Source organism: Tamandua tetradactyla, chromosome 13, assembly GCF_023851605.1.
Source record: "Tamandua tetradactyla isolate mTamTet1 chromosome 13, mTamTet1.pri, whole genome shotgun sequence".
Lineage (NCBI taxonomy): Eukaryota > Metazoa > Chordata > Mammalia > Pilosa > Myrmecophagidae > Tamandua > Tamandua tetradactyla.
In genome coordinates this window covers 46841746-46865924 of record NC_135339.1, presented here as the reverse complement: position 1 = coordinate 46865924, position 24179 = coordinate 46841746, and the positions used below count along the sequence as shown (strand labels likewise).

At 41.8% G+C, this 24179-nt stretch overlaps 1 protein-coding gene and 1 long non-coding RNA gene across 4 annotated transcripts in view; one reads left to right on the top strand and one right to left on the bottom strand.

The window, feature by feature from the left end:
* Positions 1–278: 278 nt before the first annotated feature.
* LOC143653925 (transport and Golgi organization protein 1 homolog) lies at positions 279–22594 on the top strand. Of its 3 annotated transcripts, none has more exons than XM_077125306.1 (16): positions 279–905; positions 3660–3746; positions 4553–4666; positions 6937–6958; positions 7656–7756; positions 8024–8101; positions 8193–8303; positions 8405–8474; positions 8643–8760; positions 13475–13576; positions 14377–14437; positions 14551–14586; positions 14666–14733; positions 14832–14929; positions 16570–16643; positions 18181–22594. In XM_077125306.1, exons 1-10 carry the CDS (start codon positions 828–830, stop codon positions 13518–13520), a joined length of 825 nt encoding a protein of 274 aa, XP_076981421.1. In that variant the 5' UTR covers positions 279–827; the 3' UTR covers positions 13521–13576; positions 14377–14437; positions 14551–14586; positions 14666–14733; positions 14832–14929; positions 16570–16643; positions 18181–22594. The 3 variants fall into 3 exon arrangements, with proteins under 3 accessions (XP_076981421.1, XP_076981422.1, XP_076981423.1); XM_077125307.1 differs by having other exon boundaries at positions 280–905; positions 8643–8748; XM_077125308.1 differs by lacking the exon at positions 4553–4666 and having other exon boundaries at positions 280–905.
* The window catches only part of LOC143653926 (uncharacterized), a 26191-nt gene continuing 9764 nt past the window's right edge, over positions 7753–24179 (bottom strand). The window contains exon 2 of the long non-coding RNA XR_013161615.1: positions 7753–8132. This is a non-coding gene — a long non-coding RNA (uncharacterized LOC143653926). The remainder of the gene's footprint in view (positions 8133–24179) is intronic.

The following is a 24179-nucleotide window of genomic DNA, read 5'->3' as shown; positions in this document are numbered from 1 at the left end:
TGCAGGGGCGTTCCCATTGCTCAGAGGCTTCTGAACATTTGCTATGGTTGGACACTTTCATTTATAACCAATTGGGGGTGTGCAGATCTATTAAGATGACTTTGTGATTCCCCAATGACTCCTGAAGTTGAACAGTTTTGATGAACGGAAGCATTTGTATTTCCCAAATTATTTTGCCTGACTTTCTATAGGACTGGCAAGGTTGCTCTCATGGATTTGATGGGCGTTTTAAAATACGAAGTTTTTGAAGAGGGACAAGGACAAGATATCAGAAGGTCCATAATGGTTCTGGAGAGGAACTGTCGTTGGGATGGCATGGGGCGGCGGAGGTGGGGGAAGGGGCATTCTAACCACATGAACGTGGCGGGGTCCACTGTGATGCGCCAGGAAGGAGGCTCCTGATTGGGTGAGGGGGGAGATATAAGACGTCGGGTTGCTAAGGCAGCGGCCAAATGGGAGAAGGCGGAGAGGAGGTCAGAGCCTCCTCCACCTGCTCCTAGCACTCCTGAGCATCCCACTGTACCTGCTTCTGCATCCTGACATTTCACCTGCTGACCTGATTTTGAGCCCACTTTCCACACTCTCTGCGTTATTTTCCCACTCAGAACCCTTTTCCCCTGATTCCTCCACTTCCTCACCTTCAATCTCCCATCCCAAGTTCCAGTTCCGTGCCATCTTTCCTGTCCTTTTCCTCCCCTTCCCCATTCTCTACCCTTCCCCCCGCCTCACCCCACCCCTTCCCCCTCCTCACCCCACCCCTTCCCCCTCATCCACGGGCCTGCCTGCCCTCCTCCAAGCCTAAGGCTGCCCCCAAGGACCAACCCAAAATGTGGTCTCTGGGGCTCCTCTTTTGGCTCCTCCTGGTCCAGTCATCCTGGTCAATGTTGGGTCACCCAAACGCCAGTGTGAGTAAATGTTGCACTTGCCTTACTTCATTTTAACTGGGTTGTCACATTGTGATTTTAAATGATGAGTTTCTCTTGGGGTATTTGAGGAGAGATAGGTCCTCCTTGCAGAGCCAGTACCTATGAATGGGTTTCTTGTTCCAGCCTTAATGGACTCTGTCCACTGCTTCCATATTGCGTTCTGGGTCCTATAACCCCTGCAGGTTCCATACAAGGAAAAGGTGGAAACTGGAAATCTAAAAAGTGTAACATTATAACATCAAAAAGTAATGAATTATTCTACCATAGGAGTCATGACGCCAGACTTGTTTCTGGAAGTTCTGAGCTAGATAGGGGCCTCAGGCTCTGTCAGTTTAAAGGGTCAATGCCTTGTGTACTTCATATTTTCCATGAGTAGGTCATCCATAGTTCTGAAAGCTTGGTAGCCTTGGGAACAGTGGTGCCTAATTATTATGGCTATTCAGTTAAAAGATCCAAGTGTCTTGTGATCTCTGTCCTTTGTGGCTTATTTATTGGTTTTCAGAACTTTCGAGCCTTCCCTTCTGCTAATTCAGCAGAAGTCTCTTCGTGGAGGCTTCCCCAAGGTCTTCTGTGCAGTTAGTTTGATGGGAGCTTGAGAATCCCATCAGACATGGAAACAATGGTTGCAGTCTGCTCAGATGTACAAAGAGGGGAGTCCCCTAGGACTGTCCTGATTAGGAGGTATAGAAGAAATTGTCCTTCACTTTGTGAAAAGGTTCACGTGAAGACTGTTGATTTACCCAAAACAGAAAGTGTCCTTGATGTTTGTCCAGAGAGAGATACCCAGCCCCAGCTCTGAAGATTTTCATTCTTATTAAAAATCGGCATCAGCCACCACCAGCAATTCCCTCAAAAAACCTATCAATCAAATAGGGAGACTGGAGAAACCCCATTTGGATCTTTATGCCTTAGATTCCCTGGAAAGGATATGGAAAAACCCAATGGCCAAGGTCAGGATTGACTTAGGACAGATGGTTCCTGAACCACCCCACTCAAAGAAGAGTTTATTTTGTTTTTGTGGAGGCAAACAAATGTCTATCAAGAGACTTCCTGATAATTTTTAAAATTAAAAGTTTTTCCTTGGACATAGGCTGCATTTAATGTAGAACAGGGACACTATCTTTCCCTACCTGTTCCAGACAGCATCAGCCTTTCTTGAGTGAAATAATCTCCTGTTGGTGCCTTAATTTGGACATTTTCTTGGCCTTAGAACTCTAAACCTTAACTTATTAAACCCCCTCATAAAAGCCACTCCTTCTCTGGTATAATGCTCTCCAGCATCATTAGCAAACTAAAACAGGGGGAATGTATTAAGTTTGCAAGCTTACAGTTCTATGGCTATAAAAATGTACAAACTAAGGCATCCAGGTAAAGCTACCTTGACTCAAACAAGGCCACTGGATCCAGAACAACTCTGTCAGCTGGGAAGGCACATGGCTAGCATCTGCTGGTCCTCCCCCAGGGACATTTACTTTCTGCATCTCCAGATGACTGGGTCTCATGTTGGCTCTGTTGCTTCAATAGGCTCTTCCAAAAAAGATTCTCTCTTAAAGGACTCCAGTAAGCAACTCTAACTTGAATGGGTGGAGACACATCTCCATGGAAACCACCGAATCCAAAGATCCCATGTAGCAATATTAGAGAATGAGGATTAAAGAACATGGCTTTTCTGGGGTATACAACAGTTTCAAACTGACAAAGGCAGCTGCACTTAATTACATGTATCCTGACAATCATTTATGCAGAGTTTGTCTTCCTAAAGCAATATTCTGTTTGCTTTTTTTGTAGATCACAAAGCTGATCTACAGAAGTGAAATCAAGGATCTGATGGGTGGCTGGCCATAGTTTGGGTTTTTTCCTCAGGAGAGGGTTTAATTCACATGAAACATACTTGCTGTTTGGATGAGTGTGAATTAAACTGTAAATGCATTTTCTCCTAAAATTCTTATATGATTTTTTCGGAAACCAGTATGCTTGCGTTTTGTTGTAGTCACCATACATTCCAGAAATGCCCTATTAAATTTAGCTATTAATTTTCATGGTTGCTGTTTATTGGCTATTGTGCCTTATAAGTGCTGATTTATAGCATGGGTGAAATAGGAAGGTGAATTCTTGCCAGCAGTTATTTGAAATTGGGTTTCTAACCATCTTTAATTCTTATAATTACACACTTTATGACATACAATAATTCACTCTTTTTCAGACGGTGATTACCTGGTATTCTGCTGACATAATATGTTTTGTACACAGAGTGAAGCTAAATTCAGAAAAAAAACTTCAAATTTTTAAAAAATAATGTTGGCCTAAAAATTATTCTTTCTTTAATTATCACTGGAATAACAATACTAGTGTAATTATAACTATCATTTATTCAATTATATCAGTTGTATCTATATATCTACATGGTATATCAGAATGATGCACTATATTTATATAAATATATATAAGTGGATCCCCTCACTTATCAGAATTCATTTCTATCTGCTGAATACAATTTTAATTGGTTATTGTGACTTTTGCCCATTTTTTAATACAGGTTCGGTATATTTTTAGAACTTTTCCAATGGATATAATGCAAGAATTTTATGAACTTATTACTGAAAATGTAGACTTCTTGACTAATATAAGTTCTTAATATATATAAGTGGATCCCCTCACTTATCAGAATTCATTTCTATCTGCTGAATACAATTTTAATTGGTTATTGTGACTTTTGCCCATTTTTTGATACAGGTTAGGTATTTTTTAAGAACTTTTCCAGTGGATTTAATCCAAGAAGGTTATGAACTTATTATTGAAAAAGTAGACTTCTTGACTAATGTAAGTTCTTAATTTCATTTACTATTTATAATTATATATTGGCTTATAGGTTCAATCCAAAATTTAAAAACCTTTGAATTTTTTGTCAAAAATGAGAAACTTGGTTTGTGTATGAAGATTGTTTTCTGTTGGTTTATTGATCTAGAAGTGATGTATAGTAAAATGCACTTGTGTAGATTGTTCAGTTTTAAATGTTTGTATATCCATGAAAGCAGTTTCGCAACCAAGAGTGTAAACATCGCAAACACCCCCAAATGTTTCCTCTTCTCCACCTGCCATCCTCCATCCCCCATTCTATACATTCCCTGCCAAGGTGCTGGACAACAACCCATCTGCCATCTGGCAATATAGATTAATATTCATTTTGTAGACTATTATATAAAAGGAATGTATAGTAGGTAGCTTTTTTTTCTGGGCTATTTTACTCATAATAATCATTTTGAAACTTAGCTGATATTGCATGTATTAACAGTTTGCTCCTTTATCGGTGGGTTTTACTCCATTCATGTATATAGCAATCTGTTAATCCATGACCTTGTAGAAGGCACAGAGACCGAGTGTTCTACTTAAAGGTGCTGCATTCACAATTTCCAGTAACAAAGCCAGCGAAGCACAAAACACGAAGCCCTCAACTTTCCATCTTTCTTGGAACAGCGGAATCCATTGGAGATTTTTGAGGGACATGGTTATGTCTTAGAGCCCATTTAAGATTTCTATGAGTGATTCTTTGTACCTCTTATATTGTACAGTTTTTGAGGTTCTCAATATCTCAAGTATTGCTATTTCAGTTAGTTGATATTTTATAGGACCATTTTCGAATTGGACCCGATATTTATGGATTTCCAATGGTGTCTGTCAATGTTGCAGTCTTCTTGGGAATTATTTCCATTGTCACTTTCTTAAGGATATGTATTCCAGATGTGAGTATTTCAATTAACTTGCAAGCATACTGTAAGTCATAATAAACCTAAACATTTTATAGTTGTGGTCTTTTTGTTTCTTTTAGATTACTAACATGAATGCAAAATAGTGCTTGAAATTAAAGCTAAACTGGTAATATCATTAGTTTAAATTTTGGAGATAAAGCACTCAGGAAGCCCCATGCACTTCTCAAACAAACAAACAAAACAAGCAAATGAAAAACCAAAGAAAAATTCAATAAATGTTTGCTCTAGTAAGGGGATACTCACATAAAAAAAAGAATGAAATGTGACCCCAGCCATACAGCACCCAAAAAAAAAAAAAAAAAGAACTCAGGGAACAAGACAACTGTATAAGATCAAACTGAAAACTTCAATTTAAAAAATGCTTTCTATTGAAAATGAAATACTGAGTATTAGCTGGGCACTTTGATTTACTGCTAGTGGAACTGTGAATTCTTACAATACTCCTGGAAAGAAATTTCATATTATCTAATGCAAGGCCTTAAAAATATTTACACACATTTATCCAGCATGATCCTACTGCTAGAAAGCTACAAAGTTTACCTTCCTACTTTGCTTTGATTGCACTTTTGAAAACTCTTATAAACCCTGAGACAATGTATTCCTCTAGTCATAGAGACACATAGAAAAGGAAGAAATCATTTCATGTGCCAAAATATTTGTATCATAAATTTACAGTGTAACTGGATAAAACCTGAAGTCCTACTTAATCTGAGCCCAACACTAGGACACCTTAAATTCACAGTTCACTCTTATGTCGTGAAGTGATTTTTTCACTCCAGGCATAGAAGCATCTTCTTCCACATGCTTTTTGCACATCCCCTACTCTCTCCTTCACCGCCCTTGAGAAATTCCTTCAGATGAAGCGTCCTATGGCTTTCTAGGTGGATCTTCCTGGATGCATTGTTCAGTAACACTATATGTTTCCATGCTACAGTAAGTTTCCATTATTACAACAAGTTTTTTGAGCTGCCTGAGCAGCTAATTGCCACTTACAATATTTGAATGGGAGAATATGTTCTAAGTAATAAAGACTGCTACTTTACCTGGTGTTTCAATAGGTTCCTGCTTATATTTGATGAAGCTATACTTCTGTGATGTCATTTGGGGATAATTGAGGTTTTGGAATAACATTTTGTGCTCTCCAGAAGATTTTTCATATTGGAATGATCTGTCACTAAAGTGGGTTAGGGAGGTGGAACTATCTGATGTTCTGGAGAGGCTGAGCCCTCTAGGTTTCAGGACTTCACTGGACCAGGATCTGTGTGGAAGTTGTAGGTTTCTGGAAAGTTACCCCAGTACATGGAACCCTGTGGAATCTTATATATTGCCCCAGGTTTAGGTTGGCTGGATGGTTTTGGTAGGGGCTTGGCAGGTTATGATAGGTAACAAGGTCTAAGTGAAGCTTGCATAAGAGCAACCCCCGAGTAGCTTCTTGACTCTGTTTGAACTCTCTGCCACTGCTACTTTATTAGTTACACTTCTTTTCCCCCTTTTGGACAGGATGGGATTGTTAATTCCAAAGTGCCAGGGCCAGATTCATCCCTGGGAGTCATCTCCTATGTTGCCAGGGAGTCTTTCACCCCTGGATGTCATGTCCCATATAGGGGGGAGAGCAACGATTTCACTTGCAGGGTTGGGCTTAGAGAGACTGAGGCCACCTCTGAGCAACAAAAGAGGTCCTCCAGAAGTAACTCTTAGGCATACCTATAGGTAGGCTAAGCTTCTCTGTTATCTAACTCCAGTGATTTTGCCTTTACTTTTGTTTGCCCATGGGCTTTTAACACAATCCTGGTTCTGAAACTCATGTTTTCATCTGGATGTGGACAAATAAGTGCTTTGAGGTTATTGATGCTTTAGCATATTTATTATAAAAATGTGTGCCATTCTCATTATTAAAACTGAGTAGATTTGTACATGTTTAGAAATGAGTAGAAAGATTTTTATTCCCAAATTAGGTATTTGCCTTAGTGCTTTTGTCAGAAAACGATTATGAAGTATTACATACATTTAAATTATAAGTTTTAAAAATCTTTCCTTTTTTTCCCATTATTTGGATTAATTATCCTAAACCCACCCAATATTAAAACTTCACTTGGACGTAATTTTGACTGTTTATCTGGGATTAGAAGATTTGTAATTCTTCTAACCAAATTTGCAATTCTTCTAAAGTAAACACCAGTCTTTCATAAGAATATTCATTAAATATTTTGACATTAAATTTAATATTATTTACTTTCTTCTAGGTGGGGCATAGATTATATTCAGGTAAGATTTTAGCTTATGTTTTCTGTGAAATAGTTTCTCAATATTGGTGCTTGATGTGGGTTTTAGTTCAGTTAGAAGAAGATGCCATGAGTTATGATGTCTGGTTTCTTGATAACTGGAAAATGTTAGAATTCCTGGTCTGAATGAAGAAGTAGGTAGTGTTACTGCCAACAGGAAAAAGGGATTGAGAGGAGGGACAAATTATGGGGGTCTGAGGAACAAAAGTTCTGTTTAGAAAAACTTAGGGAGAAATTGATGGCATTAGTCTGAGTTTTGGGGTGATAGGTGACTGGCACAATCTGGATCTAGGGACAAATGAGACACTGTTGGTGTATGCCAAGGAAATTCAGGCTCAGAAAAGGTTCCAATATTGCTGGGTAAAGTAGATGTGTAGTAGATATTTGTACCAGGTGATAAGAAGTTTAAGTGGTGGGAACCATTAATTCTAGTGGAGAATGATTAGAAATGAGAATGATGCAAAATGGGAATAATGAATTCCATACATGCATTATATGTCAGGGTAATTAAGTATTGATGTCCGTCAAAACTCAGGGTTCCAATACATTGCATATCAGGGTCTGATGTGAGAAGTAAATGCCAGTCAGGGAAGTGTGAAATTCTAGGTGCTGTTCAAGATGCTTTGCCCCCATAATACCAGATCATGTGCCTTTTTATTCATTTCTCCTAATCTTCTTAGGGACAGTTTTACAAGTACAAGAAGAAATCTCAGAGGCTATGAAGTTCTCCATACAGGAACACAAAATAATCAGAGAAAAATTATCTGAATACAAAGATAAGGTATATATAGTTTTTACTTTTTCCAGGTTTCAATCTTGCGTTCTTTCCATAGGTCTTGTTATTCCATTCTTATTGTAGGATTTCTTTCATTTCAATGTCTTCTATCACAGTTTGTTTTCTATAAGCAGTCTAAATCTGAAATCTGAAGCCAGCATCATTAAGTACTGCGTTCTTTAGTTCTGTCAGGGCTCATGTACTCGGGGCTTGGTTTCTATACCACTGTCATTTATATTTTGAACTCTGAGTCCTTTATTACATTTTTTATAGATCATCAAACTAAAGGATGATGTGGGAGGACTCCGCAGAGTAAAAATCAGTCTCTTGGAAGAACTGAATTCATACAAGGTAAAAATGTCTTCTTTATCCTGGATCACACCTTAAAAATAGAAGTAAAAGTGTTGCATAATCATTACTAACCTCAATATGCTTCATGTAGAATAACAACAAAATGCTCAATGGAATCATCAAAATCATAAGTGATGTGTTTGAAGGAATGCAAGTCCCATCGGAACTGAAGGGAGGTCAGAATATCAAGGACCAAGAGTTGGTAAAAGTGTTGTTGCTAAATCTTTCCACGTTTTAGCATTAGAGGTTTTGTTTGCACATTGGGAGCAAAATTTCTCAAAATCTCTCTTTTGCAATTTTTAGGCAGATCGTGCAATGCCAATGTTCCAACATGGCCTGCAAGGCTTGGCACCCAACAACTGTACCCTGGAAGGTAGGTTGCATATTGAGGAGAAAGTGTCACTTAATGTAAATGCTCCCACATTGGAAAGTAAAGAATGGTTTCCTGATTTCTGGACTTGAGCCCTTTCCTTCAGCCTCCCAACCGTGTTTTCAGGTCCATGTGCCCACAGTGCAATACCCAATCTTCTCTACTTTTCAGAATATATTAAAAAACTGCAAGCTGACAGTGATACTTTGCACTCTGAGAACAGTGCATTAGAAGAGGAAAGCAACAGCCTGGCAATAAACATAGAGAAGCTCCAAATGTACATATCAGAGTAAGATATTCTCATGTTCGCTGCCTCATATAGTGTTGTGTGAATGAATGTGTGGACAGATGTAGATGTTTATCATTTTTCAGAGAAGTTAATGCCATCTATGTGCCATATTTAATCAGTATAAAACTGTTTGTTTTTTTTTTCTTCCTAATGGTGTCTGAGATTCTTGCTTGTAATTTACTTTTGGAGGAAGGAGTTAGTTGCCACCAGTTTCTTCTGCTCAGGTGCTATTGTTATTTTGATCATCCATGCTCTTTCTCTGCTCCACAAATTATTTCACCCTTGCATTCTCTGTGACCTAGTTACCCATTGGGATTTTTTTCCCATTTACTGTACTTGGCCTTAAAACTCTCGAGTGGTTGGTGTGAAGGTTGTAGAATGAAATCTTGAAAACACTGTAAAAAAAAATAGCCATCGACCGTGCCATGTATTTCAGACTTACTAGATGGAAAATATTCAGAAGAAATATTATATAATATCACAGAGGTAAGGGGTTGGGAGTTACAAAATACAAAGACATCTTTGCAGAGTATACTTGGGTAATTCATTAGGGTATGGAAATATACATCACATTTTGAAATTAGGTAACTTTAAAATAGGTATAACTTTATAGTGCATTTTGAATTCTCATTCTACAAAATAACTGATTTGACATTGGGATTTCTGTCACATTGCCATTTCTGTCTACTCCTATTCTTTATATTTTCTGTGTATATGACCATCAATGAGCACGGTTTAGTATTTTCTCTGGACTCAGGCTGCTATGGCCTGATGCTATTAAACACTGAAACTGGACTACCCACTTTATCCCTCTCTCTCTGCTTTAGTTTATTCTTTCTCCAAAAATATTTGAGGTTCACACTTAATATCTGGCCTTGACAGATCAGGTCTCTTTGCAGTATTTGTTTGTAGGGCTCAATTTCTCCACCAGTGGTCATTCAGTCACCTAAAGAAATATTGTTTTCCTTCTTGGTGTGGATTTGGTGCCTCCAACAACCATTCAGTCTGCTGTTTGGTGGCTGCCCTATTCTCCTTCCCACAGCCACCTCCTTAGCTCAGCGTCAATCATCTTTCCTGCCCAGTCTCCTAGGGACTTTGTCTGCAATTTCATGTCCTTCTTGCATCTTCAAAATCTCAATCCATCCACTCCACAGCTGCTAGAGTGAAATTTCTAGACTATGTACCTAAGTGTATCATTCCAAGATACAATCTATATAGGATGCTCCAGGGTGCATGGATGGTTCAGTGGTATAATGCTCGCCTTCCATGCAGCAGACCCGGGTTTGATTCCTGGACTATGCACCTAAACAAAAAAACCCGTATATATAGGATGCTCCATGCAGCCACGCAGCTGGGTTCAAGTGTAACTCCATGCTTTTCCTGTAGCTCCCTTCTAGAAATGAGCTGCAAGTAACCTTCAGAGTCGACAGGACCACCAGAAACCTTTTAATATTCGTGTCTGCTGTTTCCTGAGCAAAAATGTCCAGTTACATTCTTAGTACACAGCAACCTCCTGCCCACTGAGGTTAAGTCCTTCTGGAGAAGAATGATGCACAAATAGGCAGATAGATACTGAGGACTCACTGATATCTAAAGTAAGCCCTGGATATATGTGTTCTAAATTGGTCCCACACACGGGACCCATCTCCCAGTGTTCTCAATCTGTCTTCAGTGTGCTCGACTCTGCTGGGAAAATCATTGATTGCATTTCTAAATTCAGTTACTTTACTTTTCGGTATTATAGCTATTAGTTCTTCAATGAATTTCATAATCTTGACTTCTAATTTCTAAAACATAGAGACACACTTAAACTTCCCATGATGGCTTCTTTATCTGGAAACCTCTGAGTCTGTTTTTATTGTACTTTGGTTTCTAACACATCACAATACCTTGTCCTGTCCTTTTTCCTTGGTTACTTTTTTTTTTATAACTTTTTTTAATTGAATAGTATAACGTATATGCAAAACAAAGAAATAAAAAAGCAATAGTTTTCAGAGCACTCTTCAAAACGTAGTTACAGGACAGATCCCAGAGTTTGTCATGGGTTACCATACGCTCTTCTCGTATTTTTCCTTCTAGCTGCTCCAGAATACAGGAGGCTAGAGGGCTTAAATACTTTTTTATCATCACAATTGACTTTTTTTCCCTTCTGTTTTGGTGAACAATAATATATATACAAAAAAGCTATAAATTTCCAAGCACAGCACCACAATTAGTTGTAGAACATATTTCAGGCTTTGACATGGGTTACTATTTCACAGTTTTAGGTTTCTACTTCTAGCTGCTCTAAAATACTGGAGACTAAAAGAGATATCAATTTAATGATTCAGCATTCATATTCATTTGTAAGTTCTATCTTCTATGTATAAATCCACCATCATCTTTGATCTTTCTGTACATCTTTTTGGGGTTGTTTGGGCTATGGTGGTTCTAAATTTTTGATATTGGAAAGGTCTGTCACTAACATGGGATAGGGAGATGGAACTATCGGATGTTCTGGAGAGGCTGGGCTAGGTTTCAGGACTTATCTGGACCAGGGACCCATTAGAGGTTGTAGGTTTCTGGAAAGTTACTCTAGTGCCTGTAACCCTTGTGTAATCTTATATACTTCCCTAAGTGTTCTTTAAGATTGGCTGGAATGGTCCTGGTTGGGGGTTGGCAGGTTATGATAGGTAGCAAGGTGTACCTGAAGCTTGCATAAGAGCAACCTCCAGAGTAGCCTCTTGACTCTATTTGAACTCTCTCTGGCATTGATTACTTTATTAATTACACTTCTTTCCTCCCTTTTGGTCAGGATGTTATTGTTGATCCCACAGTGCCAAGTCCGGATTCATCCCTGTGAGTCTTCTTCCACGTCTCCAGGGAGACTTTCATCCCTGGATGTCATGTTCTTCGTAGGGGGGAGGGCAGTGATTTAATTTGCAGAGTTGGGCTTAGAGAGACAGAGGCCACATCTGAGCAACAACAGAGGTCATCCAGAAGTAACTCTTAGGCATGCCTATAGGTAGTCTAAGCTTCTCTGCTCCCTACATAAGCTTCACAAGAGTAAGCCTCATGATCGAGGGCATGGCTTATTGATTTGGGTATCTGCTTCGTTACTTTTTTACTGACCATTTGGACAAATTGAAATGGAGGCATGGGATATTATTTTGATAGAGAAAACACTGGAATTTATTTTTGGTGGGTGATTAGGAACATTAGAAATCTTGGAGCCTTTTGAGTCAATAATTGTGATTTTTCAAAAAGGCTCAATCCCTACAACAGCCAATGTATTTACTGGTCACCACGACTCCTAGTTTGTAGCTTTTCAAGTTCCCAAAATGCCAGGGTGCCACCTTCTAAGCACACACACATGTGGAAACTCTACCGAACTTGCTTGTATCTTAACAGTCTCTTCTGGAATTCATCAGTGAACCTAGGGAAAAATACTTTGAATGCCAGGGTGACCTTATTCCTTCATTCTTTCCACTCCTGCATCTTGCATTCATGATGCTTCACTGCAATGTCAAAGTCAGAGATGATTTTGCTCACATATGTCATATTTCTTGATTCTTTTTGTTTTCTGGGGCAGATCAGGTGATTCAGATCCATTGGCCCATGGCCTGTAGGAAACTCTCCCTGAAACTTCTTTCATGACTCAGGTTCCTGTTTATCCCTTCCCAAGATCTGGGCCTCAATGGTACTTTTTATGTACCACCCTGTGAGCTCCTTTAGGGTGGGATATGTGCCTGTATCCATCTGTATCCCATGACTTTTCATGGCATCCAGCACCTTGTAGCCCCTGGAGAGAATATCTCTGGGAATACTGGTCAGGTAGTTAGAAATGAATGCATAAACCTTTCTTCCTCTCTTGGGTGTTATTGTACTTGATTCCTGGAGTCATTTATATTCCTCCTGATCCATAGAAAATCACAAGTCAAGTGGTGAATCTTTTGAACTAGAACCATGAATAAAATACAAAAGCACAAATAAATCTCAGACCTTCAGTGTCAGTGAACACAGTCTTGTTAAAATAGATTGATGCACTGAATTCAGAGGTTTTCCAGATAAATCTGTTACCAAGACATAAAACTCTGACAATGTGTCAGTTCAGATCACATTCAATTCAGTAGTTCATGCCAGTACTAGGATTTCTTTGGTCTCAACCATGAACCTTGGGGTAGCTGCAAGAGTCCCACATCTGAGCTGTGGACATCCCAGGATGAGCAGCATTTAGCTGCCATGCCCTGGAAAGGTCTCTCTGGGTCTGCTGGTCTGTGATGAGGCCTCTGGTCTTGGACTGAGAAATGTGGAGAAATCAGAGGCGTCAGCCTGAGTCGGCCTCATGTGTTAGTTTCTGGTGACTTGGTCCGTCCTGGTTTTCTACAATGGAATAAAGAGAGCTTTCACCCAAGAAACTGGCCCCAGGCAGGCACGTAATGTGTCTCATAGTTCCTTTTTAGATTTGTTCATGCTATGTACTAATGAATAGGAGAAGAGAGCAATGAGGGGAAGCTCTGAAATGCAGGCGAAGGAGTCAGGAGGCCCAAGTTCTGACTTTTATCTCTTAACAGAAAGGCTTAGATTCTTTCCTCTGCTTGTCTTTGTAAATCCACTGGTTTGTGTGGGAGGTGGGAGGGGACATTTGAATCCAGAACTCAGACTGCTGGGAGTGAAGAAAAACAGGGTTTTACTTAGGGAACTAGCAGTGTCATATATTTCTTCCCTGTTCCAGGAAGCTGAAACTAAAAGAACGCAAGAAGCGGGAATATGAGAGGTAGCCATTAGCTGCAAAGGAGAAGGCAAATGCAGCCGTGCAAGCAGTTTAGAAATACAAGTGAGTTCAGCTGCTGAGCAGCAGTGGCTCATGGAAACCCTGTTTGTGTTTTTTTTTTTTCTTTTTTTGGTTTTTAATCCTTCCTGCATTGTTCAGACCCAATTACCACAGAAGCATTCATAAATGGTTGGAAGACAGGTATATTGAGAATACTCAAAAGCAAAAATGATCTTTTAAGTTTACCAATTGAAAAAGAGAAGTTATCAGACATGTCCTCCTCTCCAATGGTGGCCCAACTGTCATGAACTTAGTTCATGCAAACATTTCTGGGGGTGTTATAAATTATCATAATTCCTTGGTGTTGGATGAATCAAAATCCATATAGATGGGCGGGCCATGGTGGCTCAGCAGGCAGAGTTCTCGCCTGCTATGCTGGAGACCTGGGTTTGATTCCTGGTGTCTGCCCATGCAAAAAAAGTAAAATAAAATCCGTACAGATGACTTTGCCATTTCATAGGACCAGCAGTTACAGCCTGGGAAAATATGCTAAGAATATAACGATGAAGAATACATAATAACAGAATTACTCAGGGACAGAGTGAGAGCAGTTAAAGACAGTATAGCATATCAACTCAGAATCCAGGCAGCAAATGTTAAATAAGTTAGCTAGAAATGCCTTTGATTCTCCTGTTCTATAATCATGTGAACAGGAGATTCTCCTGTTCTATAATCATGTGTGTTTTTATATGTAGATAAAGTCCATCAGGGTATGGTTGTGAGGGTGATGAGAAGATCAGTAGAATACTTATATTTGTATTCAGTGTTGTGCTTTTATTGATGAAAATAATTATAATACATAGGCGGAGCATGGAAGAAATGGAACGAACAATGCGGCAATCAGAGAGCTCGTTCAGACACCAGGTATCCTCCCCCTGCCTGACAGGAGCAGAATTCTGCAGTACCTAATGCGTGTGATTCCAGTGAGTCTCAGAACCCTAAACTTTTTTTTTTTTTTGATGTGTTGTCTTTTTCAGATCATCCTTCACGAGGAGAAGGCTCATGACAACTGGGTAAGCATTTTTTTTTCTTTCATTCTTCTTCTGCACAATTGACCACCACACTAAATATAAGTGTGTTTTCCCCCCTTAGCTCAGAGCTCGTGCTTTACAGAGAGAGGTGTTTGTGAAGGACACTGAATCTCATGAGTTGAGACAGAGGTAAACACTTTTTAAGGCTAAGCTGTTTGGTATCCAGGAAAAGACTTGGCTTTCTGTATCTTATTACTATTTTTAAAAAATCTTTCCTTACATTCAAGTTTTTTGGAAGAAACTGAAAAGAACAATTTGCAAGAAGAATGCTAGATGCAGAAACAAATGCCAGGAAGATATGACATGCAGAACTCTCCACAGAGAGGTAGGGAGCACAGTGCCAAGAGCAGGTTTTATTTTCTGCAGCCAAATCCACATAATGTGGGTTATCATTGTGCTGCTAGAAAACCATCCCAAAGACTTACTAAAGAGCACATAGTGCCTCACAGGGTGAGAAGACAATGTTCCCCTCCTCCTGCCCCAGCCAGAATGGCTATTTGCACACATCCCCTGGGAATAGGGGGTCATGCTCTCCCATTAATGTTGAATCACAACCTACTGAATGCCTCCCCCAGGTTCAATTCTTAACTGAAGAGATATGACTAGAAAGGAACTGGGTCAGAACCCACCTCCCACCCTGCAATACCCAGTTTGAAGGATTTATTTTACCTTTTTTTTTTTTAAATAAAAATAACATGAACTACATTTTAGAATGTGGGCTCTATGTCCTGCCTAGAGAAGAAATTTTCATGCTTTGTCTTTTGGCTGTGTTTTGTGTCTACTTCAACATGGCTTTAAGGCTGCCAATAAGGATTTCTTGTTGTTGGATGTCCTTTTTTTCTTTCAGTTTGTTTTAATTTTTATTGTGATATGAAGTATTCATCATACCTTTAATACCTTTGTAATTTGAATCTTATGATGCTATAAATGTAACCTTAAGTCATACCATTAATGCCCTGTGGATTGTTCCTTTTCTATTGCTATAATATTAATGCCTATAAGTACATGCTATCCATAAATGTTTATATACACCTGGTCAGATACAGAAGTCAGATTAAATATAAATTGAAAGGACAGACCAGTGCTATTCCATGCACAGGTTATTCTTCCTGTCCAAAGCAGTTCTTATTTTTATTTTATGTTTCTTTATTAGAGAAGTTGTGGGTTTACAGAATAATCATGCATAAAATACAGGATTCCCACATAGCACCCTATGATTAACACCTTGCATTGGTGATTGGAATGGAACCTTTTTACAAATGATGAAAACACCTTTTTGTTTCTGCAACATTAACTACAGTCCATGGTCTGTCTTGGGGTTCACTGATTGTGTAGTGTAGTTCCAGGGATTTTTAAAAAATGTATTCTGATACTATGTATTGAACATTTCTCCTTTAAATCATATTCATATATGTGTTTCAGAGCTTTTAATTACATTCACAATATTATGCCACCATCACCAGCATCCATCACCAAAAATTTTCTATCATTCCAAATGGAACACCCTACATTTTAAGTCTGAAATTCCATATCCTGCCCCTACCGCATCCCATGGTAATCTGTATTCTTGATTCTGACTCTATCAGTTTGCTTATCGTAATTGATTCAAGTCTGCCTATAAATCATTCACCCTTCCCACACTTATTGAGAGACTCTTGTTTTAGTGTTGAGGTCAAGATACAGTTGAGACCTAACCTGTCCTCAAGTGCTTTGCATGTTGCAATAACACCTGGATTGGCAGGCAGGGCTTTATGGTGTCTTTCTTAGGGGTCAGGGGACAGTCCCTGTCCTGGTCATCAGGGGTCATCTAAGGCACCTAGGAAACCCTGGGTCTCTATTGGAGACCTGAGTGTGTAAAGAGTCCAAGGCAGTGAAAGAAGGGTGTGGAGGGGCAGTGAATCTTCTGCACAGAATGTGCAAGTCAGAATAAAGTGCAAACAGTTCTCCTGCTTCTGTCTGACCCAGGACCTGGTACAGCACCCCCGTGGAATGGCAGCTCAGGAAGACCACTCCCTACCAAGGCAACGGAGGAGAGCAAGGTAAATGCTGTGGGCATTTTCAATTACAAGATAACACCCTCTTCTGTCCTCACCTCTGGGTCTGGGATATCTTGACCATCTCGATTTTCAAAAAGCAGCAAGCATGGCTTCTCTAAGCCCAGCTTATCACCCGTGGGGAGCTTCCAGAAGCTGTGTTGCTTAGAGACTGAGTAGGACCTTCACTGTTGTATTTCTGTGATGAACATGAGGAGAACCACATTTAAATCTCATGGCACAACTGACTCCACTGATTTCCTTTACCAGGGGAGGGTGCTGCTATTGTTTTTGAGTTTTAAAAACTTCTCAGTTTTTGTTTGGGTGTGATCCATATAACTTTACAAGATGAAAAATCATCCCTCTAACTTTTTCTTGTATTCTTCATTCAATTGTGAATGCTAGTCAAAGTAGATTCATTGTAAATTTCATAAGTCAGTTTGTCCCACCTCTGTTTGGAAATGTGCTATTGAAGAATCCCAAAAAATTTTTCTACTAGGTAAAAGTATTTTGAATTATCAGAACTTATGTATTAGTAAAAGCAAAGGTACACTAAACTGAGATATTGAACATTGACAGTCATTCCCTGTTGGGCTAATTCCAGCAAAGGTCTTACATTGAATTATGTTCACATCAGCATGATCTCTTGGGGCTTGTGCAGGCAATAAAGCTGGTCCATACCTCATGCACCTTTCCTCCTTGAAGTAGAATATTTATTGAATTCTGTTATTTAGAATTCCTAACTCAATTTTCATAGGATAAAAGTAATGTGCATCTCACAGTGTCCTAAACTGCATTATCACCTAGGACTTAAGATAAACAGTAAGGCTGAGCCTAATTGTTTCTATCAGAAAATACTTTCCACATTCTCTTGAAGGACTCTGGGGATACCATCTCCCCAGAGATCATGAGCCTATGGGCAGAATTTCTGGAGAGTAGAAGACCCTTCTGTCAGGGAAGGAAGCAGAGGGAGACAAGCAGATCTTGCAAGCAGAGCTGTTGTTGAATCGGATCTGCCTCTTAAATTTGTGTGCCTCTGGGCAAGTGCTCTAGTTCCTCTCTGAGCTTCTGTCCCCTTCAACTGAGAAGAAGACTCTTACACTTAACATGCAGAGTCATGACAGAGATGAGCCAGGAAAGGCTGGAGGAAGGCTCTCCGAAAAGGAGCTATTTCATTTCCTTTAATTCTGTGTGTTCTTGATACCAAATAGTGAGCTTCTGTGGTGGAGGAGAAGGGAGGAGGGTCAGGTGGGTCCTTGGAATGGATGCTTCAGGTGGGAATACTCTGTCTTTATTCTTTGGAATTCCCTCTGTTAGTTCCCAGAAGAGCCCCCACCACACATGTCTGCAGACATGGCCATGACCTGTGTGGTGACAGCTGTTCACTCTGTGGCATCAGTGAACTCTTCCATGACTGAGTGGGAAGTTGGAATTTCCAGGCCCTGAGTTTCCTCAGAGGGGAAAGGTGCCAGGCTTTGACAGTTGCTTCCTTGGGTTTCAGCTTTGGTCTGTAATATGTCAACTCAACTCCTTCTGTCTTCAGGTGAATATGGCTGAAAGAGAGACCCTCGTTTTGCAGGACCACCCTTCATGGACCACCCTGTGAGAGACCCTCTGTAACCAATGTTGAGATATGGGCCGTCTCCTCCACCTTGGGAGCGTTTTTGGGCCTTGACTTCCACCTTCACCTCCAGCTGGACCTCTGCCTCTACCTGGATTTCGACTCACACATCCACCTGGAACTCCACTTGGACCTCCATCTCCACCTGGATTTCAACTCACACCTCCATGTAGACCTCCACTTGGACTTCCACCTCTACCTGGACTGAAACTCCCACCTCCACCTGGACCTCCACTTGGACCTCCATCTCCACCTGGGTTTCAACTCCCAATTCCACCTGGACCTCCACTTGGACTTCCACCTCTACCTGGACTGAAACTCCCACCTCCACCTGGACCTCCACTTGGACTTCCATTCCATCTGGATTTCAACTTGCAACAGCACCTGGACCTCCACTTGGACTTCCCTCTCCATATGGATTTCAACTCCCACCTCCACCTGGACCTCCACCTGGCTCTCCACCTGCACCACAGCCTCCATGTGGAACATGACCTCCACTTTCACCTGGACCATGACTTCCAGCTCCACCTCCACCAGCACCACAACCTCCATGTGGAACACGACCTCCACCTCTACCTGGACCATGATTTCCAGCTCCTCCTCCACATGGACCACGACCTCCATGTGAAACATGACCATCACCTCCATCTGGACCACGACTTCCAGCTCCACCTGCAACTGCACCACAATCTCCATGAAGAACACGACCTCCACCTCCACCTGGACCATGACTTCCAGCTCCAACTCTACCTGCACCACAAACTCCATGTGGAACATGATCTCCACCTCCAACTAGACCACGACTTCCAGCTCCACCTCCAACTGTGCCACAACTTCCATGTGGAACTTGACCTGCACCTCCACCTGGACCTCCATCCCCACCTGGATTTCAACTCACACCTCCACCTGGACCTCCACTTGGACCTCCGCTTCTACCTGGACTGAAACTCCCACCTCCACCTAGACCTCCACTTGGACTTCCATCTCCATCTGGATTTCAACTTGTACCTCCACTTGTACCTCCACTTGGACCTCTGCTTCTACCTGGACTGAAACTCCCACCTACACCTGGACCTCCACTTGGACTTCCATCTCCATATGGATTTCAACTCCCACCTCCACCTGGACCTCCACCTGGCCCTCCACCTGCACCACAGCCTCCATGTGGAACCCAACCTCCACTTCCACCTGGACCATGACTTCCAGCTCCACCTCCACCTGCACCACAACCTCCATGTGGAACACAACCTTCACCTCCACCTGGACCACGACTTCCAGCTCCACTTCCACCTGCACCACAAAATCCATGTGGGACACGATCTCCACCTCCAACTAGACCACGACTTCCAGCTCCACCTCCAACTGTGCCACAACTTCTATGTGGAACTTGACCTCCACCTCCACCTGGACCTCCATCCCCACCTGGATTTCAACTCGCACCTCCACCTGGACCTCCACTTGGACCTCCACCTCTACCTGGACTGAAACTCCCACCTCCACCTAGACCTCCACTTGGACTTCCATCTCCATCTGGATTTCAACTTGTAACTCCACTTGGATCTCCGCTTCTACCTGGACTGAAACTCCCACCTACACCTGGACCTCCACTTGGACTTCCATCTCTATATGGATTTCAACTCCCACCTCCACCTGGACCTCCACCTGGCCCTCCACCTGCACCACAGCCTCCATGTGGAACCCGACCTCCAATTCCACCTGGACCATGACTTCCAGCTCCACCTCCACCTGCACCACAAACTCCATGTGGAACACGATATCCACCTCCAATTAGACCACGACTTCCAGCTCCACCTCCAACTGTGCCACAACTTCCATGTGGAACTTGACCTCCACCTCTACCTGGACCTCCATCCCCACCTGGATTTCAACTCGCACCTCTACCTGGACCTCCACTTGGACCTCCGCTTCTACCTGGACTGAAATTCCCACCTCCACCTAGACCTCCACTTGGACTTCCATCTCCATATGGATTTCAACTCCCACCTCCACCTGGACCTCCACCTGGCCCTCCACCTGCACCACAGCCTCCATGTGGAACCCAACCTCCACTTCCACCTGGACCATGACTTCCAGCTCCACCTCCACCTGCACCACAAACTCCATGTGGAACACGATATCCACCTCCAACTAGACCACGACTTCCTGCTCCACCTCCAACTGTGCCACAACTTCCATGTGGAACTTGACCTCCACCTCCACTTGGACCTCTATCTCCACCTGGAGTTCAACTCCTACCTCCACCTGGACCTCCACCTGGACCTCCATTTGGACCTCCATCTCCACCTGGATTTCCATTCACACCTATACCTGGACCTCCACCTGGACCTTCATCTCCACCTGGATTTCAACTCACACCTCTGTCTGGACCTCCACTTGAACCTCCGCCTCTACCTGGACTGAAACTCCCACCTCCACCTGGACCTCCACTTGGACTTCCATCTCCATCTAGATTTCAACTTGCACCTCCACCTGGACCTCCACTTGGATCTCTGCCTCTACCTGGACTGAAACTCCCACCTCCACCTGGACCTCCACTTGGACCTCCACCTGGCCCTCCACCTGTACCACAACCTCCATGTGGAACACGACCTCCACCTCCACTTCCACCTGGACCATGACTTCCAGCTCCACCTCCACCTACACCACGACCTCCACCTCAATCTCCAGATCTCATATCACCTTCAGTTGAACGTCCCTCTCTGCCTCGACTTCCATGTCCTCTATTTTGTATGATAATCTTACCCGTAGGGAACTGGCTCGTATAGTTTATTCACCTTTTCTTCATCCGTTTCTGTAGAATGTGTCAGAGTTACCAGGGCAAGGCTTTGCAGTGTGGTTAAGGAACTGGTAGACTTTCCAATATTTCGTAGGATGCACGAGGGGCTGCAGCATCTCCCCACACTCTGCAGTTGTCTCTTGTAGGCAAGGAAACAATTTGTTTATAGAAATCCAGAAATGTCAGCACTGCAGGTGTGTATTAAACATAGTCATGTGCCAGGCTCTGTTAGGGGCAATTCATAGCCCTGACTTCAAGTCAAGCATGCGATCCACTCAGGGCTGTTCCAAGGATGTTCATATGACACAATAGTGACAACAGAATTATCTAACATGCCTTGGTTACTACCAGGCTCTCAGTTGATGACAGGAATAAAGATCACTTGTTTCCTGTTGAATTCAAAAGGTTCTGAATTTGTATGAAAAAGAAGGCTCTGGAGGTTTGGGAAATTTAATTTTGTTCTGATAGGATACAGTACACGCTGGCATTTATTAGGCCCCAGTCCATCTAAAGGTGAAGATAAAATCGAGTTCATAGGGGCCAACCTTAGTGCTTATTTCAAGGCACTTCCCTGAGCTGCCACAGCTGAACTTCTCTTCTTCCACAGCATCCTCTAATTCCAAGCCTGACTCTCTCAGCTCTGCATCTCCTAAGCATATGATACAATGCCCAGATTCTTTTCCAGAGTTATTGCCGTCTCAGCATGTGAGACGTTGTTTCAATGGGGCCCACTCAGAACCTCCGTGTTCTTATCCAAGAAAAGGGAATAATGTCTTTATGAAGTCATCGTGAGGATGAAAAGATAAAGTAAATGGAGTATAGGACAAAATCTTTGGTACCTGTTGGGCACACACGCTTCTCACAGTTTAAGTGAACATGCACCTCAAAGAGTATCAAAATATTTCAGTAAATTACAGTAAGTTAAACTAAGGTGATAAACACTGGGTGCCAGGGAGGCGCCACTCCTGCTTCAAAAGATAAGGTAAAGGCAATTTAAACTCATACCCTAGCAGATGTGTACATAGTTGGATTCAGAGCTTTCTATCTGAGATCTAAAGACTTGTTTGCCTACTTCAGCCCATGTAGACAGAGAGATATAGGCACACACTAAAATAATCATTGTGACCCCAAAAATATTATAAGAAGGCAAAGTATATAGTAAAAAATGAGATGGGATTGAAATAAAAAATCTTTTTTGCCTTGCCGGACAATCAGTCTGAGGTGGGAAGAGGACCTTTCACGGTGGTCAACACTTGGGCTTTCGTGGTCTCATGTAATGAGGAGTCTGACCATATCTCATGATCTTCTATGTAACAACTTTTAATCTTCATCCCCTCTCCTCCCTTTTGTCCCACATCTGGATACCTGGTGAGAACTCTGCATGCACCCTACTTCAGAGCCAGGAACCCTCCCAGGGCCCTACTCACATCCCCAATAAAACCCAAGCCCAGACGCTTTTCTAACTCCGAGCCATCTCAGACTCCTTGAGAGATTGTCTCTCTTTATCCCCAGACTTTAGTGAAGTAAATAAACATTTTAACACCCTCTTGGTGTGTGTGGTGACTTCTGAAACAAACTTTGGCTGGAACTCAAACCTCCTGCCCTCATAGGATGCCCAAACAACACTTAAGAGACAAAGGAGGCTCTAACATTTGTTACAATATTAGACGATATTATTTACATGAAATAATTTGAGCTGTCCATATTTCAATAGAGTGCCATTGCCTCCTGTCCCTACTACTAAAAAGATTTTCTTTCTACCATGTCATAGATGTTTGTGAAAAAGACAGCTTCAGAAAGGCTAAATACTGATTTAATTGAGAATTGTATTTAAAAAGAAAATATGCTTCTCTTCCAGTTGGCTCTTTTTTAATTGTGTAAATAACACATATACAAAAAGCAATAATTTTTAAAGCACAACGCCTCAGTTAGTTGTGGAACAGTTTTCAGAGTTTGGTTGAGTTACAATTCCACAATTTTAGGATTTTACTTTCAGCTGCTCCAAGACACTGAAGACTAAACAAAATATCAATATAATGATTCAGCAATCATACACATTTCTTAAACCCTATCTTCTCTGTATAACTCTACCTTCTCCTTTGATCTTTCTCCCAATCATTACGGTTATTTAAGGCTATGCCAATTCTAAATTTTTCATGTTGGAAGGGGCTGTTGATAATATGGAGTAGGGGTACAGAACTAGTTGTTCTGGAGAGGCTGGGCCTTCTGCATTTCAGGACTTAGCTGGTCCAGGGACCCATCTGGAGGTTGTAGTTTCTGGAAAGTTACCCTAGTGCTTGAAACTATGTACACATTTCAGAATGCCCTAGGTGTTTTTTAGGATTGGCAGGAATAGTTTTGGTTTGGGGTTGGCAAGTATGATAGGTGGCAATGTCTAACTGAAGCTTGCATAAGGGTGACCTCCAGAGTAGCCTCTTGACTCTATTTGAGCTCTCTCAGTCACTGATGCCTTATTTGTTCCACATCTTTTCCCTCTTTTGGGAGAATGGCATTGTTGATCCTATGGTGCCAGGGTCTGGCTCATCCCTGGGAATCATCTCCCACATTGCCATGGGACTTTCACCCGTGGATGTCATGTCCATGTAGCGGGGGTGGGGTGGGGTGGGGCAATGATTTCACTTGCAGAGTTGGGATTAGAGAGAGAGAGGCCACAACTGAGAACAAAAGGGTTTCTCAGAAGTAACTTTAGGACTTACTGTAGGTTGCATGTATCTTGAGACATGGTGATGGCACTCCACTGCCCCTTCTTCAAGCCAAGTAGAAGGACACTTTGGACCAACTGTCTGACATGGAAGAGAGTTCTGTATCTAGGTGATGACAAGACCAACACTGTACATCACATCTCTCTGGATGGCCACAGCATATCACCTGGCCTCAAACACTATTTACCCAAGAAGGCTGTTTGGGGTCTGCACAGTTGGAGAGCAGGAAGTTGTCCACTTAACACTTCAAGATGTTTGATCCAAGGTCAAACTTCACCAATTCCCTCATACAAGGAAGGCCCATGAGGGGGGACTCCACATCTGAAAACAGCTTGTAGGTTCACCCATTTCCATATACAACCCCTCACCACACCAGTGTCACTATTAACACATGCTGATAA